General features: G+C 52.0%; 1 protein-coding gene across 6 annotated transcripts in view; it reads right to left on the bottom strand.

Annotated features, from left to right (window-relative positions):
- Positions 1–7,768: 7,768 nt before the first annotated feature.
- CTNNBIP1 (catenin beta interacting protein 1) overlaps positions 7,769–16,746 on the bottom strand; it is a 47,048-nt gene continuing 38,070 nt past the window's right edge. For 3 of the 6 annotated variants that reach the window (XM_040263375.1, XM_040263376.1, XM_040263378.1), the window contains 2 exons: positions 15,611–15,677; positions 7,769–8,435 (listed from right to left, as the gene is read on the bottom strand). In XM_040263375.1, the coding sequence (XP_040119309.1) occupies positions 8,309–8,435; positions 15,611–15,677 (194 nt within the window). In that variant the 3' untranslated portion in view covers positions 7,769–8,308. The remainder of the gene's footprint in view (positions 8,436–15,610; positions 15,678–16,746) is intronic. The other 3 variants (XM_040263379.1, XM_040263380.1, XM_040263381.1) reach the window with 3 other exon arrangements.

A 16,746-nucleotide genomic window follows, 5' to 3' on the forward strand; every position in this document is an offset into this window, starting at 1 on the left:
CCCGGCTCCCGGGTCCAGCGGCCCTCACCCCCAGAGACTGACAGGGGCTTTGTTCCACTCCACAGCTCTGGTTGGGGAACCCTCAGGCCCAGGCCCGGGGGTAGGCGTGGGGCTGGGGGTCTCTGATGATGGAGGGGGAGAGTGCTGGGCATTCAGAGCCAGTGGCCCTATCCCCCTCCTCCTCCTGTTTGCTCCCAGGCAGAGCCGGCTGCAGCTTGAAGCAGCCTCTGGCTGTGATGGGTTTTTTTTAACCACTTGATCATGATCAAGGATTTAATTTTATCCCCTTCCCTGGCTGGCTCTGATTCTATTTGGAGTTGAAGCACGAGCCAGTGAGCAGGAGGGTCCTTGGAGCCCTGGCGGAGCCGCCCACTCCCAGGCTCCTAGAGTCCCCTCCCTGCCTGTCCAGACATGGCAGGGTCCATCTGGGAGACCCTCTCAGCTCTGCAGGCTCCGCAAGGCTGGGGGCTTCCGTTCCAGTTACTGATATGCCTGTCTGCAAAGCTGCTTAGCAGAGGGAGAGGCCCTAGGGTGGGGGTCTGGGGAGATGGGAGCGGGAGGCAGCCTTGGCCACAACAAGGGAGCCTTTCAGCTCTTTCATCCTCTCAAAACAGCGTTTAACAAGCACCTGATTGGACCTGAGGCTTGTTCCCCTACCCCACCCCACCCCACCCCCAGGATCTCCAGGAGCTGCAGGCAGACGAGGCCTTGCTGGGGGGTAGGGGTGGGGGTGGAGGACACCATCACGGTGACTTAATGATGCCCGTATGTGCTGACCACCCACTATGGGTGGGTCACCAGGCTAAGCTTGTCATGTGCATTATCTTGTTAATTCTCAGCAACAGCCTGATAGGATAGATGCTCCGGTTTCCTCTATTTTTCCAATGGTGGCTAATTTGCCCCAAGTCACACAGCTGCTGAGTGGTAGATCCAGACTTCAGTCCCACCAGGCGGCCTTCAGAGTTCTTGCTCTGAACCGTAATGTCTCCCCAGCCCCCAAAGACATAAAGATTTACACTGTGGGAGAAAACAGCATAAAGTGAGGTCTGAAGAGAACAATGTTTGTCCAGGACTTTATTGGGTTCAAAGAATCTTCTTTCTTCTTTTTTTTTCTTTTCTATAAAATGTTTCTTTATCGGCTGCATGGGGTCTTGGTTGCGGCATTCCAGGTCTTCACTGCGTCGTGTGGGATCTTTCGCTGTGTCGCATGGCCTCTCTAGTGTGCCATGTGGGTTCAGTAGTTGTACATGGGCTTAGTTGCTCCAAGGCCTGTGGGATCTTTGTTCCCTGACAAGGGATTGAATCCGCATTCCCCGCATTGCAAGGTGAATTCTTAACCACTGAACCACCAGGGAAGCTCCTCAAAGCATCTTCATGCAGAATTTGTCAAAGGTTCAATTGTTTCTATTATTTTCCCCATTTTATAGATGAGAAAAAAATCAGACTGAGACCTGCCCAAATGTACAGAATTCACAAACCCGGCCTGTTGTCCCCAAACCCATAGCTCTCTCATTGCCCTCTCTTGGACATAGGCGTGCTTCAGGGTGGGATTGCCAGGCGCTGGCAGGGGGCTGTGACCAGGAAGAGTTAGGGCAAAGTGGAAGAGGAACTTATTCTAGAAAAACCAGCTTAGCCTGGAGAAGTGCCAGGTCTGCATGCTGAGGCCCCAGAGCGCCTGACAGGTGAGGAGCAAGAGTCAGGATGGATGACTGCAACAGCAGCTTCTTCCTGGGGAGGAAGGCTGTACGGAGGACTCAGCAGTTGGGCTAAGCACCTGACAACCTACTAAAGTCATATACAACCAGACTTGGAGAACAAGGGCAAGTGCCAGACTGGCCCTGGGCTCACAGAGCTGGCTGGCAGGGAGAAGGTGCTCACGCTCAGTTACTCAGTCGTGTCTAACTCTTTGTGACCCTCCTGGACTGTAGCCCACCAGGGTCCTCTGTCCATGGGATTTTCCAGGCAAGCATACTGGAGTGAGTTGCCATTTTCTCCTCTGGGGGATCTCCCTGACCCAGGGATCGAACCTGCACCTCTTGCATTGCAGGCAGATTCTCTACCCGCTGAGCCATCAGGGAAGCCCAGGGAAAAGGTTCCAGGCTGCAGAGTTTACTCCCCATGACCTCCTGCCCCCTCCTGTCAAAGCTAGAAGTAGTAACTATAAGCCTGGACTCTGGGGTCAGACAACCTGGGTCCAAGTTCTGGCCGAACCACACTGACCTTTAGCAAACTAAGTAACTCTCTACTTCCTCATCTGTAAAAAGGGGATAATAACATATTTAACTCACATGTGATTGAAGATGGTGTATGTAAAGTGCTACACACCCTTACACATGTAACACCTGCCCACAACACAGTCTCTGTGTTATTCAGACCGGGACAACTGGGAACTTCCCCGGCAGTCTAGTAATTAAGACTTCAGGCTGCCAATGTAGGGGGTGAGGGTTCAATCCCTAGTCAGGGAACTAGAATCACATATGCTGCAAGGGCAAGAGATTAAAAAAAAAAAGACAAAAAGACAGCGACATGGGAGATACCCGCATAAAAATATTTGCAAAAACCCAGCACTGGGCTTCCCCGGTGACTCAGGTGATAAAGAATCTGCCTGCAGTGCAGACCTGGGTTCAGTCCCTGGATCAGGAAGACCCCCTGGAGAAGGAATGGCAACCCACTCAAGTATTCTTGCCTGGAGGAGTCCATGGCCAGGGGAGCCTGGCTGGTTGCAGTCCATGGGGTCACAAAGAGTCAGACATGGCTGAGCAACTAACACTTTCACTTTCACTGCCTTCCATAGCCAAGGTCAAGGCCTGGAGGAGGAAACTATCAGAGGCTTAGGGACTGTGCAAGTGGGTGGGGCTCCCACAGGTGTGCCAACAGGGTGGCCACCTGTTGCTCACTCTCCTCCCTCTCTGGGGGTCCAGAAGGCCCAGGCAGGGCCAGCAGGGTGGGGCTCCTAACTTTCTGGCCCCACCCCTCAGAAGCCATACTCAAGGGCCAGTTCCAAGCTTAGGCAAGGCACTGGGTCATATTCAAAGGGTATTTTCTGCCCTTGTCCTTTGAGGAGGACTTTCTTTAAATCCCTGGTGGCTCAGAGGTTAAAGGGTCTGCCTGCAATGTGGGAGACTTGGGTTCGATCCCTGGGTCAGGAAGATCCCTGGAGAAGGAAATGGCAACCCACTCCAGTATTCTTGCCTGGAGAATCCCATGGATGGAGGAGCCTGGCGGGCTACAGTCCATGGGGTTGCAAAGAGTCGGACATAACTGAGCAACTTAACTTTCACTAACTTTTCTTCAAATCACTATATGGTACTGCAGATGGTAAAGAATCTGCCAGCAATCCGGGAGATCCGGGTTCAATCCCTGGCTCAGGAAGATTCCCTGGAGAAGGAAATGGCAACCCAATTTAGTATTGCCTAGAGAATTCCATGGACAGAGGAGCCTGGTGGGCTATAGTCCACGGGGTCCCAAAAAATGGGATACGACTGAGCAACTAACACTTTAACTTTTCTTTAAATCAGGACCAGCAGTCATGGTTCCCCAAGTCTGATAAACACCAGTTGTTGCCCTAGAAGAGAAAGCTGCTTCATTGGCTGGAAGTGTTTTTGTTTTTTTTTTTTGTTTTATTCCCTGCCCAGGGATTTAACCCAGGGCCACTGCAGTGAAAGCCTGGAATCCTAACCACTAAGCCACCAGGGAACTCCCAGAAGTGTTTTCTAAACACGGCCTCAGAGATTTCCGAAGTGGTTAAGACTCACTTGCAGAAGTGAGGGCGGTTCCGTTCCTGGTCTGGGAACTAAGATCCCACATGCTGTGCGGCATGGCCAAAAACAACAAACAAACATGGCCTCAGGTGAGTCTAGGCCTAGTTCTTCCTCCAGGAAAAGAATGGGTGGCCATGAGCCAGAGAGAAAGCAAGAGACAGACAGAGAGGGAGGGAGGCCATGTGAGCGGGCAGGTGGGTGATGGATGGGTGGTCCCCTGGGGCCCAGAAATCTCCCCTGCTCTGGAAGCCGCCACCACTGAACCAGGTGCCACAGAGGGATCGTTTTCCCTGCCACAAAGGGCCTGTTCAAAAGCCAGAGCAGCCTGGATTCTCATAGGTGCTATTCACTGTGGGGCCAGGGGGAAGGCTTCATTCATTCTCCACCACCCTCTCCCTAGGCCTGGGAAATGTCAACAAAAGGCAAGGTGCCCTGTCTCCCTCCTCACCCTATACCCCCTCTCCCCCCCCCCCGCCCTGGCCTCCCTCAGGCTCAGGTGGCCCCAAGCTGTCTTGGCCTCAGCAGTCCTAATCCTGCTGTTGGGGTCCCCTGGAATTAGGAAGGTGGACCCAGAAGGTTGCTTTCTATGGGGGCTGAGGGACCCCAAGAGAGACAATCCTGCCTGTTTCCCCTTCACCTGTTGAAGCAGTTATGGGAGACTCCTCCCTCCCCACCTCCAGCAGCAGACTCCAGGCAGGTGGGACCGGGGCCAGCCAACCCCTCCCTCTGCACAATGGCCGAGCTTAAAAGAGCCGATTAAGTCCAAGGTTAATTACCAACAGTGCCACTCAGGACTCCGGCTGGGGGTGGGGAGGTCCTGTACATAACTTAACCTATAAAAGCCCCTTGGTATGTGTCTCTATGTAGTTTTTAGCTAACACAGCTATCTATTTTTTTGGTCTCTCAGTAACTATAATTTCCTTCTTGGAAACGGAAGTTACAGAGAAGGGCAGACCAACTCAATACAAGGCTGAGTGTAAATTACCTGGAGGCAGAAAGAGCTATCTTGTGAGGCAGTGAGTTCCACAGCCCTAGACTGGGCTTCCCTGGTAGCTCAGATGGGAAAGCCTGCAATGCCGGAGACCAGGGTTTGATCCCTGGGTTGGGAAGATCCTCTGGAGGAGGAAATGGCAACCCACTCCAATATTCTTGCCTGGAGAATTCCATGGACAGAGGAGCGTGGCGGGTGACAGTCCATGGGGTCGCAGAGTTGGACACTACTGAGCAATTAGCACTTTCACTTTCACAGAGGATACTCAAGAAAAGGCCGGACAAGCCCTTTCCAGAGATGTTTCAGAGGAACCCACACAGCTGTCTGCTACATGAACTGCTCGACAAGCTCCATCTCTTCCAACCCTAAGACTGAATGATGTTGACTGTGCCATCAGTCGCCATATTCTGTAAACCTCATAGAATTCAGCACCCAGTGAAACTCTTTGAAAAAGGAAACAGAAGCAGTGAGTCTATGTAAGCAGAAAAAAAAAAAAAGACCTAAAATGGGACGATGAAGGGTGGAAATGAAAAATCCTAGAAAATGCTTCCAAAGCAAAAATTCCTCAAGCAGAAATGATTTCAGCTTCCAAAGCTGAATATACAGCTGCATACCAACAAATCTTCTGTTTCTGGGTTGATGGAAGGGACAGATACTCTGGGCTTATGCTACAAGCATTCTTTCTTATTTTGTTTTTGGGTGTGCACTGGGTCTTTGTTGCTGCATGCAGGTTTTCTCTAGTTGTGGTAAGCAGGGGCTACTCGCCAGTTGAGGTGCTCGGGCTTCCCATTGCAATGGCTTCTCCTGTTGCAGAGCAGGGGCTCAAGAGCACAGGCTCAGTAGTTTTTGGTGCCCGGGCTCAGCTGCTCGGAGGCATGTGGGATCTTCCAGGACCAGGATCGAACCCTGTTACGAATATTTCTAAGAATACTGCCATTACACAGGATGCTGGGGTGTCTAGAATGGAGGGGGTGCTCAGTGTCTGTTGAGTGGGGCACTCACATCTGAAGATGGCTGTGACCTCAGCCCAACCAGGAAAAAACGTGGAACCACCAGGTCAAAAAGGGGGCTCACCCTCCTACAGGCGTGTCAGCTGGGCTGGGGAGATCTGGAAATTCTTCCAAACCCCGATCTCTACTCAAGACCACAGACAATTCAACCGGCAAACACGGTGCTTTCACCCGCTTGGCGGGGATAGGCCCCAGCGGCAGAGTCCATGTGACGTGGGGAAATCAGCTCACACGCCCAAATATTAAAAATCTTTATTGTTAATTGTTTTCTTCAGCAGAAATATTTGTAGAGATATGAACCCACAGCAACATTTTTACTTCTCTTCTTCAGGAGATGAGATAGGTTAGGGCCACTGTCATTACAAGAGGGAGGCCAGTGAACTTGACAAGGAGAGGAACACACCTTTATGGGAGCCACAGGTACTAGGAGAGGGGGTGGCCAGCAGCATCAGAACTGATGCCTGATGACAGATGTTACAACCCTGGGTGGTGGTGGGGTGACTGAACAAAAACTCACCTTTCCCCAGGTGGTCAGCTGGAGCTGCGGGCCACAGAGCTGGGAGTGAGAGGGTATGTGTGTGTGTGAGTCTGTGTGTGTACACTCACACACATGTGCATCCACACACTGCCCCTCCTGAAAGATGTTCTTGGGCCCCAGTCCGGGTCCCCACAGTCCTTGACCCCTGGGAATCAATCGACTTTCCAGGCTAACGATCAGCTGGCCAGTGCCGGGGGCCTGTGTGTGCAGGAGGACATGGGTGTCTAGGTTGTGACACTTGAGTCTTCCTCTGGGGCGAGGCTCAGAGGAAGCTCAGAGTCCAGCATGAATAGCCATGGGGCTCCTAGGCTTGGGCCCTGGACACGCAGGCGTTCGGCTCCCATGCTCCATGACCACCCTGAGAAGGGGAAATTTGGCTCTGAGTGTTTTCTCCTGGCTCTGGGTTCTTGGGGCAAGAAGCAGGCCTCAGCTGTCTATGACCTCCAGGGGTGGAGGTGTGGGGGGTAGGGGTGGAGACTTCCCCTCCCCAGGCCCACATCCTTCTCAATTCCTCACCCACACTCCCCTCCAGAGAGAGATGCAGGAAGCAGGACGGCCGCCTTCAAGGGAGGAGGAGGGCAGCTGGGAAGACCTGGGGTTCCTGCAGCCCTTCAAAGACCATTCAGTGCTCTGTAGTGTGTTTCTGGCGGCCGAGGTGGAGGGCCAGCCTGGTGGGACTTGTTCAGTGAAGGCCCAGCCGGCTGTCCCAGCGGGCACTTTATAAATAAACAATGACACTGTCCCATCCAAGCTGCCATGGGGAGAGAGTCTTCCAAAGTGAAGGGCACAGCCTCGGAGGAGAGGCCTCTGGGGGCTGATCAGGACCCACTGCCCTGGCAGCACACACCGAGGGAGGAGCCTGGGGGCAATGGTGGTGGTGGTGGGGTGGTTGGAGCCAAAGGCCTCCTGGGCCTTGTAAGCCAACCTGAGGCCTTGGTGTGGGTTCTGGGTTCCCCGGCAGAGACCTCTGCTACGTTTTGGGGTCTCAGAGCTGAGAGCAGCTCCTGCCCGGATGAGATCTTAGGAAGTTGGCTACAGAGGGAGTGATGACTGAAGGGAAAGAGGTACCCTGCTCAGTGAGGGCAGGCTAGGGAGGCCCGGACGGTGCAAGTGAGCAATTCCATTCTCACCGAGGGAGGCTGGCTGGTTGCCAACTTGTGGAAGTCATCCTGGTGAATGGTCTCCTCTAGGCTCTGGGCTGCTCATTCAGGACAACCTTGGGGGCTCTGTTTTCCAGCTATAGATCCTGCTTGGGGTCCTGAGAGGGGAGGTCCCCTTGCTGATGAAGCCAGGTGTGGTCATTACTGCAAATGCACTCTCCAGGTGGACCTCCCCCCCAGCCCCACTGGAGAGGGCCTACCCACCACAGGTCGGGTGGGTGGCCCATAGGTGACAGAAGTCATGGGTGAGCCAATGGAAAACGAAACACGCCTAAACCATTGGAAGGCAAACACAAAACACGTGAAAACAGCAGCAGGCTCTTTGTGTAATAAATATTGCAAAGCGCACTTGGTTTCTTTCTTTCTTTTTTTCAAGTCAAATATAACAACCAACGTCCCAAACCCTGTTTTCGACATTCAAAAGAGAGGAGCTGTTGCGATCAGCATAACACCTGCAGCCAATCAAAGAAAAAAAAAAAAGGTTCCCATTAGCCAGCCAATCAAATCCTTTTCCAGTTTAAGCCGCCAATCGGACCTCCTCATGTTCCTAAAGAGTGACCCAAATAAAGCACCACAGCTCGGAGAGCTTCCTGGGAAGCCATACACCCGAGGCGAAAATTTTTTTCCTTTTTTTAAAATAAGAGTCAGAAAATAAAAATAAAAAGGTTTCCATTGGTCAAGATTTAAAAATAAAAAGGTTTCTTCCTGCAGCCAATCATGAGTCCGTCTCTTTAAGCCAATCGTGACCGCACCACTGGTGTCTCCCCCGAGGATGCTGAGTGGCCGTGGGGCGGGGCAGTGTGGGGTGGGGTGGGGGGCCAGGAGGAGGGGAGATGACCCTCTGCCACTCAGCGGTGAGGTCCACACAGATCTCCTGGCCTTGGCCAGCTTCCAGGGTGTTCCACGGGGGTTGCGGCTACTGCCTCCGGTCCTCTGTCTCCGACCTGGAAAACGCCATCACTACGTCCTCCGCACCTGCAGACCGTGGGGAGAGAACCGCTGCTGGATGGGCCTCTAGCGCTGGGCTGCGGCCCCCATGCGGTGTCAGTCCTCGAAGGAGGGGTGCTTTCTGAGAACAAAGTGCTTCTTGGGAAGCCCACTGCCCTTCTTGAGCCTCCCCTACAGCCTGGCCAGGATTCGCCAGCAACCCAGCTGCAGGGCCTCTTGTGGCAGGTTGCCAGGGTGAAGCTCAGAGGCTCACTCTAGGCTACACCTCCAAGAGCAGAGAGCAGGACAAGAACCTAGGCTTCTGTCCTGAGCAGGGCTCTCTCTATCGGTGACCCTTGCTCCAAGGTCACCAAAGCCAGGGGCCCTTGGGAAACGCCTCTTCTTTCTTAAGACTCTGGTCTCCATCCCTTTGGAGGATCTCCCTCCTCATTTCTAGCAGTCATTCCTTTGTCCAAACCCCATCACCTATTCAGAGGAGCACAGCCAGGCCCACTGCCAGCCCGGCTCCTACAGAGACAGATAATGGCCATAATCTTTCTGTTGCTATTTTTCATGGTAGATTTGAGGATTCTGGTCCAGGGTCTCATGAAACCACTTCCTTTGTCTTGTTTTCCCTGAGACAGGCTCTGACTTGCAGCCAGAAAAGGCAGGAGGGAGGAGGGGGAGAGTCTGGAATGCAGACCTGCCTCCCGCAACCTGCTGGGAGGAAGGCTGAGCACAGGCGCTGTGGGGCAGGTGAGGTCATCTACAGGTCCCGCTCTGCCTCCGGTGCCTGGGTCCTGCCACGTCTCTCCCCTTTTTTCTAAACCTAGGTATCTTGGTCACGCCCTGAATGTTAAACAGCAGTCAGTTGCCTTTGGCCTTTCAAACATACTTCTGTTCTGCTGGAGGAATTCTCCCTGGGAGGGGAGGGTCCGAACAGCAACACAGGGGGTGTGGGGCCACTGAGCAGGAGGTAGGGGGTGGGGGGAGTGATGCCTGGTGGAGCTGCTGGCATGGGAAACCAGAGAGAGGGCCGGACTCCACCACTGCCTGCCCCCCAGGGCATGGTGTGGGCCAGCTCCTTCCACGCGGCAGGGAGTTGCCACTTCCCAAGGCAGCTTCTTGGTGCCTCCTTTCTAACTGTCCTGCTGGGAGGAGCGGAGCAGGTGCCCAGCCCTGGTGCTACAGAAGGAGGGCCCCTCCGAGAAGGATGTCACATGACAGACAAGTGCCTGCAATTTAGCACCAGAGCACCAAGGTGCCGCTGCCAAGGGGAGTCACCTTGCCGCACAACCCCACCTGACTTGATGTTCTGCTGCTACCAGCACAACCTCTATTCCCGCCAAGGGGAACAAGCTTCTAGAAAGGAGCTTGGGTCATCCAACTTCTCCGGGCTCCTGTGCTTGGGAAGCCTAGCAATCCTTCCCCTGTCTTCTCAGGAACATTCTGTACTCGCCTCGCTCCTCGGACCACGCAATATCACTGCGGGCAGAATTTTCCTAGCAACCACAGGATCCAAGATTACATCATACCCTGCATGGCAGCTGAGCCAGTTACCTAACAGATGCTGACTTTTCCCGAGTGTCGACTCTCCAGCTCGCTAAGCAGGAGGGGGCTGGAGGGAGACCGTGAAAAGGGAGCTGTCAGCAAAAGAGCCCATGCACAGTGGCAGCCCACTCACTGCTTTCCTGGCCTATCCCATGGGCTTGCTTGCAGGGACCTTGGGCCTTTGTGCTGAGCTACAGGCACAAAAATAGCACTGGCCACCCCAGGAGGGAAGAGTGAGTCTGCAGAGGGAATGGCCATCAGTTCCTTGGAGGAGCCCAGATGCAGGGGCTGCAGGATGAGTGTACCTGGGCTGCATTCTGAGAGGTGGAGAAAGAAGTCACCTCCTCAAGGTCATTGAGGGACTCCAGCAACTCCCTAACAAGACATCTGCACCAGGGCTGCTCCGCCAGCTGGTCTGGCTGGGGCGGAGAGGGCTGGGGACCCGTGGCTCCTGTTTATAGGGCCTCCCACTCTGCTGATGGAGCCATTGCATAAGGGGCCCATAGAGCCACTGCCCACCCTGGCTCTGTTCTGTTCCTAAAGGACTCACTGTTTTCCAGGGCTCACCACCAGGGATCTGCTTTCCTTTGGGGACCCAGAGTGGGGCAGGCTCTTCCAGAGCCTCCTCTGACCTTTCTTACACTGGTTGGCCTGGCATTCGTCACTCAACAAGGGCCTGACCCTGCAGGCTATAAGGTGAGGATGTGGCCCTTCCCCTTCTCCAAGGAATTGGGGCTGATCACCCAGTGGAGAAGGCAATGGCAACCCACTCTCAGTACTTTTGCCTGGAAAATCCCATGGATGGAGGAGCCTGGTAGGCTGCAGTCCGTGGGGTCTCAAAGAGTCAGACATGACTGAGTGACTTCACTTTCACTTTTCCTTTCATGCACTGAAGAAGGATACGGCACCCCACTCCAGTACTCTTGCCTGGAAAATCCCATGGATGGAGGAGCCTGGTGGGCTGCCATTTATGGGGTCGCACAGAGTCAGACATGACTGAAGCGACCTAACAACAGCACCCAGTGGAGAGTGAGCTGCTTAGTTCATTATTATGATTCAAGTTCTTAGAACTTTAGAGCCAAGAGGGATCTCCAAAGTCGACCCTCATGAGCCCTCCTTCTCCTTTGAGGCCAGAATGTGGGGCTTTCCTTAGAGACTCTGTCTGTCCTGGAAATGCAGGGCTCACAACAGGAAAATACTACAGAGAAGCCAGCAGACCCAGCTCTCTGCCTCTGGGCCATCAGCTAGGTTTACCATCTCATTTTATAGACGAGGCTGGTACACCCCATTGGTACTTTTTGCTGACCCTGTCTGGACGTGGGCTCAGAGCTTCTATTTGTCCTTTTCAACCAGATGCAGTGAGCACAGGAGGGGAGAAGCTGATGGGTCTCTCCTGTTCCACACTCTCTGACCCATTAAAAGATAAAAGAAAGCCAAAACCAGATGAAGGCATCCCAAGGAAAGAGAACTACAGACCAGTATCTCTTATGAACACATATATTCATAACACCTATGGTATGCAAGAACACTCACAAAATACTAGCAAGCAACATATAAAAAGGATTATATACTCTGACCAAGTGACATTTATCCCAGGAATGCAAGGTTGGTTTAATACCCCAAAATCACTTAATGTAATAACTCCTATCAATAGAAAAAGGAACAAAAACTATATAATCATTCGAACAGACACAGAAAACACATCTGACAAAATTCAATACCCCTTCATGATAAAAAAAACACCCAACACACTAGGAATAAAAGGGAACTTCTTCAACCAGATAAAGGGCATCTACTAAAAACCCACAGCTATTATCATACTTAATGGTGAAAGATGAAAGCTCTCCCCCTTCAAGATTAGGAACAAGTAGACAAAATCCACTCTCACCATTTCTATTCAATACTATGTCTAAGGTTCTATCCAGGGAAATTCGACAAGAAAAAGAAATTAAAGGCATCCAAATTGGAAAGAAAGAAGTAAAACTGTATTTGTAGAGGATATGGATCTCACATATAAGAAATCCTAAGGAATCCACTGAAAGACTACTAGAACTAATAAATAAGTTAAAGTTGCAGGATATAAGGTCAGTATACCAAAAATCATTTGTATTTCTATAAACTAGGGATGAATAATCTGAAAATGAAATTAAGAAAATAATTTCATTTACAATAGCAGCAAAAATAATAAAAATCCTTAGGAATAAATTTAACAAATGGAGTACAAAATTTGAACTCTAAAAAGGACAAAACATCAACGTCTAAAACATTGCTAAGGACTTCTCTGGTGGTACAGTGGATAAGAATCTGCCTGCCAGTGCAGGGAACATGGGTTCAATCCCTGGTCTGGGAAGATCCCACATGCTTTGGAGCAACTATGCCCATGCTCCTCAACTAGCAAGCTCCAGAGCCTGAGAAATGCAACTACTGAGCCCAAGTGCTGCAACTACTCAAGGCTGCATGCCTAGGGCCCATGCTCTCCAACAAGAGAAGCTGCTGCTCATCAAAACTAGAGAAAGCTTGCACACAGCAACCAAGACCCAGTGCAACCAAAAATAAATAAAAAAAAAAACATTGCTGGACGAAATTCAACACAATTTCTATCAAACCCCAGCTGCCTTTCTTGCAGAAACTGGCAACCTACTCCTAAAATTCATATGGGAATGCAAAGCATCCAGAATAGCCAAAATAATCTTGAGAAAAAAGAACAAGGCTGGACCCACACTTTTGAATTTTAAAACTTACTACAAAGCTACAGTAAACAAGTTTGGGTAGAACTGGCACAGATCAAGGGAACAGAATTGAGAATCCAGAAATAAACCCTTCCATTAGTGGTCAATTAAATTTTGACAAAGGTGCCAAGGGTTCAATTTGAAAGAACTGAACAAATGGTGCTGAGACAATTGGATATGCTGCTGCTGCTAAGTCGCTTCAGTCATGTCTGACTCTGTGTAACCCCATGGACAGCAGCCCATTAGGGTCCCCCATCCCTGGGATTCTCCAGGCAAGAACACTGGAGTGGGCTGCCATCTCCTTCTCCAATGCATGAAAGTGAAAAGTGAAAGTGAAGTCACTCAGTCGTGTCTGACTCTTAGTGACCCCATGGACTGCAGCCTACCAGGCTCCTCTGTCCATGGGATTTTCCAGGCAAGAGTACTGGAGTGGGGTGCCATTGCTTTCTCCAGAAAATTGGATATACTTACATGTAAAAGATGAAGCTGAACCCTTGTCTTGTGCCATACATAAAAATTAACTCAAAATGGAGCAGTGACCTAAATATTCTAAGGGCTGAAGTATAAAAACTCTTAGAAGAAAACAGGAGTAAATCTTCATAGTCTTGGGTTAGGAAATGGTTTCTTAGATAAGACACCCAAGGCACCATTAACAAAAGAAAAAAAAATATATATATATATAAGTTTGGCTTTATCAAGGTTAAAACCTTTTATGTTTCAAAAAATACTATTAAAAAAAAGTAAAGACAACCTACAGAATGACAGAAAATATTTGCAAATCTGGTAAGGGATTCATATGAAGAATATATAAATAACACAATTCAATAATAATAAAAAGTCAAACGACTCAATGTTTAAATTGGGCAAAGAATTCAAATAGATATTTCTCCAACAAAGATATGTGAATGGTCAACACGTGCATGAAAAGATGCTCAACATCATTATTCATTATGGAAATGCAAAACAAAACCACAAGGAGACATCGCTTCATATCCTTGGACAGCTGGAATCAAAAGACAGATGATAACAAGTGTTCGGGAGAAACTGGAACCTTCAGACACTGCTGGTGGAATGTCAAATGGTGCATCCCCCAAGCCTGCTGCACCTGCAGCCTCCTCCACCTCAGGCGATGGCACCTCCAACCCCGGGGTCTTCCTGATTCCTTCTCTCTCACACACACTCCACATACAACATCAGCCAGTCCTGCTGACTCTACTTTTAAAATGCATCCTGAACTCATTACCGTTCCTCGACTGCCATCCTGGTCCAGGCCACCACTACCCCTCTCACTAGCCCCCTGCACCCTCTTTCCCTGGATCTCTCCACTCTAGCCCCTGACAATCCATTCACACAGCAGTCAGAAGGAGGTTCTTAAAACCACGAGTCAGCTCCTGCCGCTCCTCTGTTCAAAACTCTCCAAAGGTGGCTTATTGTACGATTTCTCATCACTCTCAAGGGAAACTCCAAACTCCACCCTGTGGCTGCAAGACCCAATGCAACTGGGCCTCTGGCTGCCTCCTCCCCTCCTTCCATACACCTCCTCTACCTTCACCCCATTCCAGCCACAGGTGCTCCTGCCTGTCCTTCAGGCACAGGAACCTGAGCCTCAGGGCCTTTGCACCTGCTCCTTCCCTGGCCTCAGTGCTCTTCCCAAGTCCATCTCACAGCTCTCACACCTCATGCCAGTTGGTGCATAGTCACTTCCCCAGGCTTTCCCTGACCACAGTCTCTAAAACAGTGACACAGGATGAATCGTTGGAGGTGAGGAGCTCAGAGAGATGAAACAACCTGGTGAATCAGAGGCAGAGTGAAGACCTGGTTCAGACTTGGAAGACCATGCATGCGACACGACATGCTCTGTCGTTTTCTATTAGGAAAAGGAAATAACTGGTCCTGTCCCAGTTACCCTGAGCGCTGAGGCTGCTCCTGGCAGAACATGAACCCATATCTGCCTCCATGAGAACGGAAGCCAGACCCAGGACTCACAAAGCACACAGAAGCAGGCCTGGGATGGATGCCCTAGAGGCAATTGAACGTGGAGTCCAGAAAGCCCACCTGGGAGGTGCCTGGCCAGACCCTGTCCCCTGCCTGGGCCCACTGCTCTTCCAGATGCCCCCCTAGTCCCATGGCTCGCCTGCTATGAAGAGCGGGGCCAAGGCGCTGGGGAGGGCGTAGCTCTCTGAACCAGAGCCGAGCACCCAGTGGGCCTTTCCGTCCCATGTCCCACTTCAGCTCTGCCTCTTTAATGGAGTCCAGTCAAGTGACTGGGGAGAGAAAAATGACAAACATTCAGGAGCTTAGAAAAGGGAAGCTGGCCCCCAGCTGGGGGCGGGAGACAGACAATGGGGTCACTGGTCTGTTTGCAAGCTCAGGGTGAATTCACACCAACAGAATCAAAAGCCCAGTACAGGCTCCACACACCAGCACCACCGTGGCCCCAGCCCGGCCCGGCTCTCTGCAGGAGAGGCACAGACCCTCACCGGAGCAGGCCTAGTCCCAGCGCCCACGAGAACAGCTCCAGATACCACCCCTGACCCTCTCCAAGAGGGACCCTGTAGAGACAGAGAGACCAGGTGGTAGAAGGAATAGACAGAGCCTCCTGACATCTGGGATGTGCTGACCGTGCAGTTCCAGCCTCCATCCAGCTGCAGCTCCCTTAAAGCCCAGCTTGGAGGAGGAGCCTGTGCTCACAGGAGGTGGGGAGCCCTGAGGGTAATCCCTCCCCAAGAAACTGACACAAGGTGCAAGAGCCTGGGCCAGCTTCCAAGACTGCCAGCCCCAGGGCCCCCAGTGCAGGACACAGCCCTGTGCAGATGTCACCAGAGAAAAGGGGTGACGCCCAGCTCCAGTATCTGCCATGGGTGGGGACACCCACATCCCCTGATCCAGGGTCATGGGCACCTCCAAGTCTGTGCCCCAGCTGCTCTGAAACCTCACACTCACCCCTGGCTGGAACCTCCCAGGACGACTTCTTTCTGAGCTGGAGATCTCGTGACCTCCTGACTTCTTCCTAATGAGGGCAAAAGACCGGGGACTGGAAAACTCAGAAATAAAACCCCAACCCCCAGAGTTTCCCTGGAGGAGGAAATGGCAACCCACTCCAGTATTCTTGCCTGGAGAATCGCCATTGTCACACACATACACACACACAGACACACAGACACACACAGACACACACAGGCACACACACAGAGTCTTCCAAGTCCAGCTGGAGGTTAACCTGGGCAAAGTTAACTCTGCAGAGGGAGTTAACTGGTAAAAGTTCTTCAAAACTGTCCAGGGAACCACAACTGCCAGGTCTGGGTCATCCCTCCACGCACACAGCCACAGGCTCCAAAGAGTCCAGGGTGATTCCCACGTCCGCTGTTTGCCCCTTCTCTGAACATGTCACTTGGGTTGCGGCATTCCCTCTCGGTCCCCTGAGGTCACTATCTTGCCATCCATGGCAATCAGCATCTGCTACTCGACTACCTGGCTACCCCAAACAGCACGGCTCAGCTACCTGCTCTGGGGAGATAAGCCAGGTAGCAAGGCTCCCTCGTGGAAAAACAGGTCCAAGACACTCTTCCAAGGGCAAAGGTGTCCACCGGGCTGAGGCCTCCCCCCACAGAGACCCAGACCCACTGGGTGTCATATGCTTCTCTGAGCAGCTGTGGCCTTGGAGCCCACGGTTCTGTGCCTCTCAGCTCTGCTGCGCAAGTTCCCAGAGTATGGCTTTTCCCCAGAGACAGCACGACACTGGCTGCCATGGGAACAGCACCCCAGATCCTCCACAATCTCAGCAGCCAAGCAGGCTCCAGGCTTGGTGACGCCTTCTGGGCTCCAGGGTGGCAACCATGTCACCGGGTGCCCTGGCTGCAGAAGGCAGGGCACGTGGGCTTAGATGCAAGGGGGCTCCTGGAAGAGGCACTGGGCCTCCCGATAGGCCAACGCAGGCCTCCCCAGACTTGGGCTCCTCAGGTGGATAGGGGTACCAGGGCCAGAGTCTGAACCCTGCCTAGTCCCTGCATGTCCACCTCGGTTTCCTTATCTGCAAAACACATGTATCCTGTCCACCCACTGGACTGACCCAGATAACA

Source organism: Oryx dammah, unplaced genomic scaffold (genome assembly GCF_014754425.2).
Source record: "Oryx dammah isolate SB20612 unplaced genomic scaffold, SCBI_Odam_1.1 HiC_scaffold_21, whole genome shotgun sequence".
Classification (NCBI taxonomy): Eukaryota; Metazoa; Chordata; class Mammalia; order Artiodactyla; family Bovidae; genus Oryx; species Oryx dammah.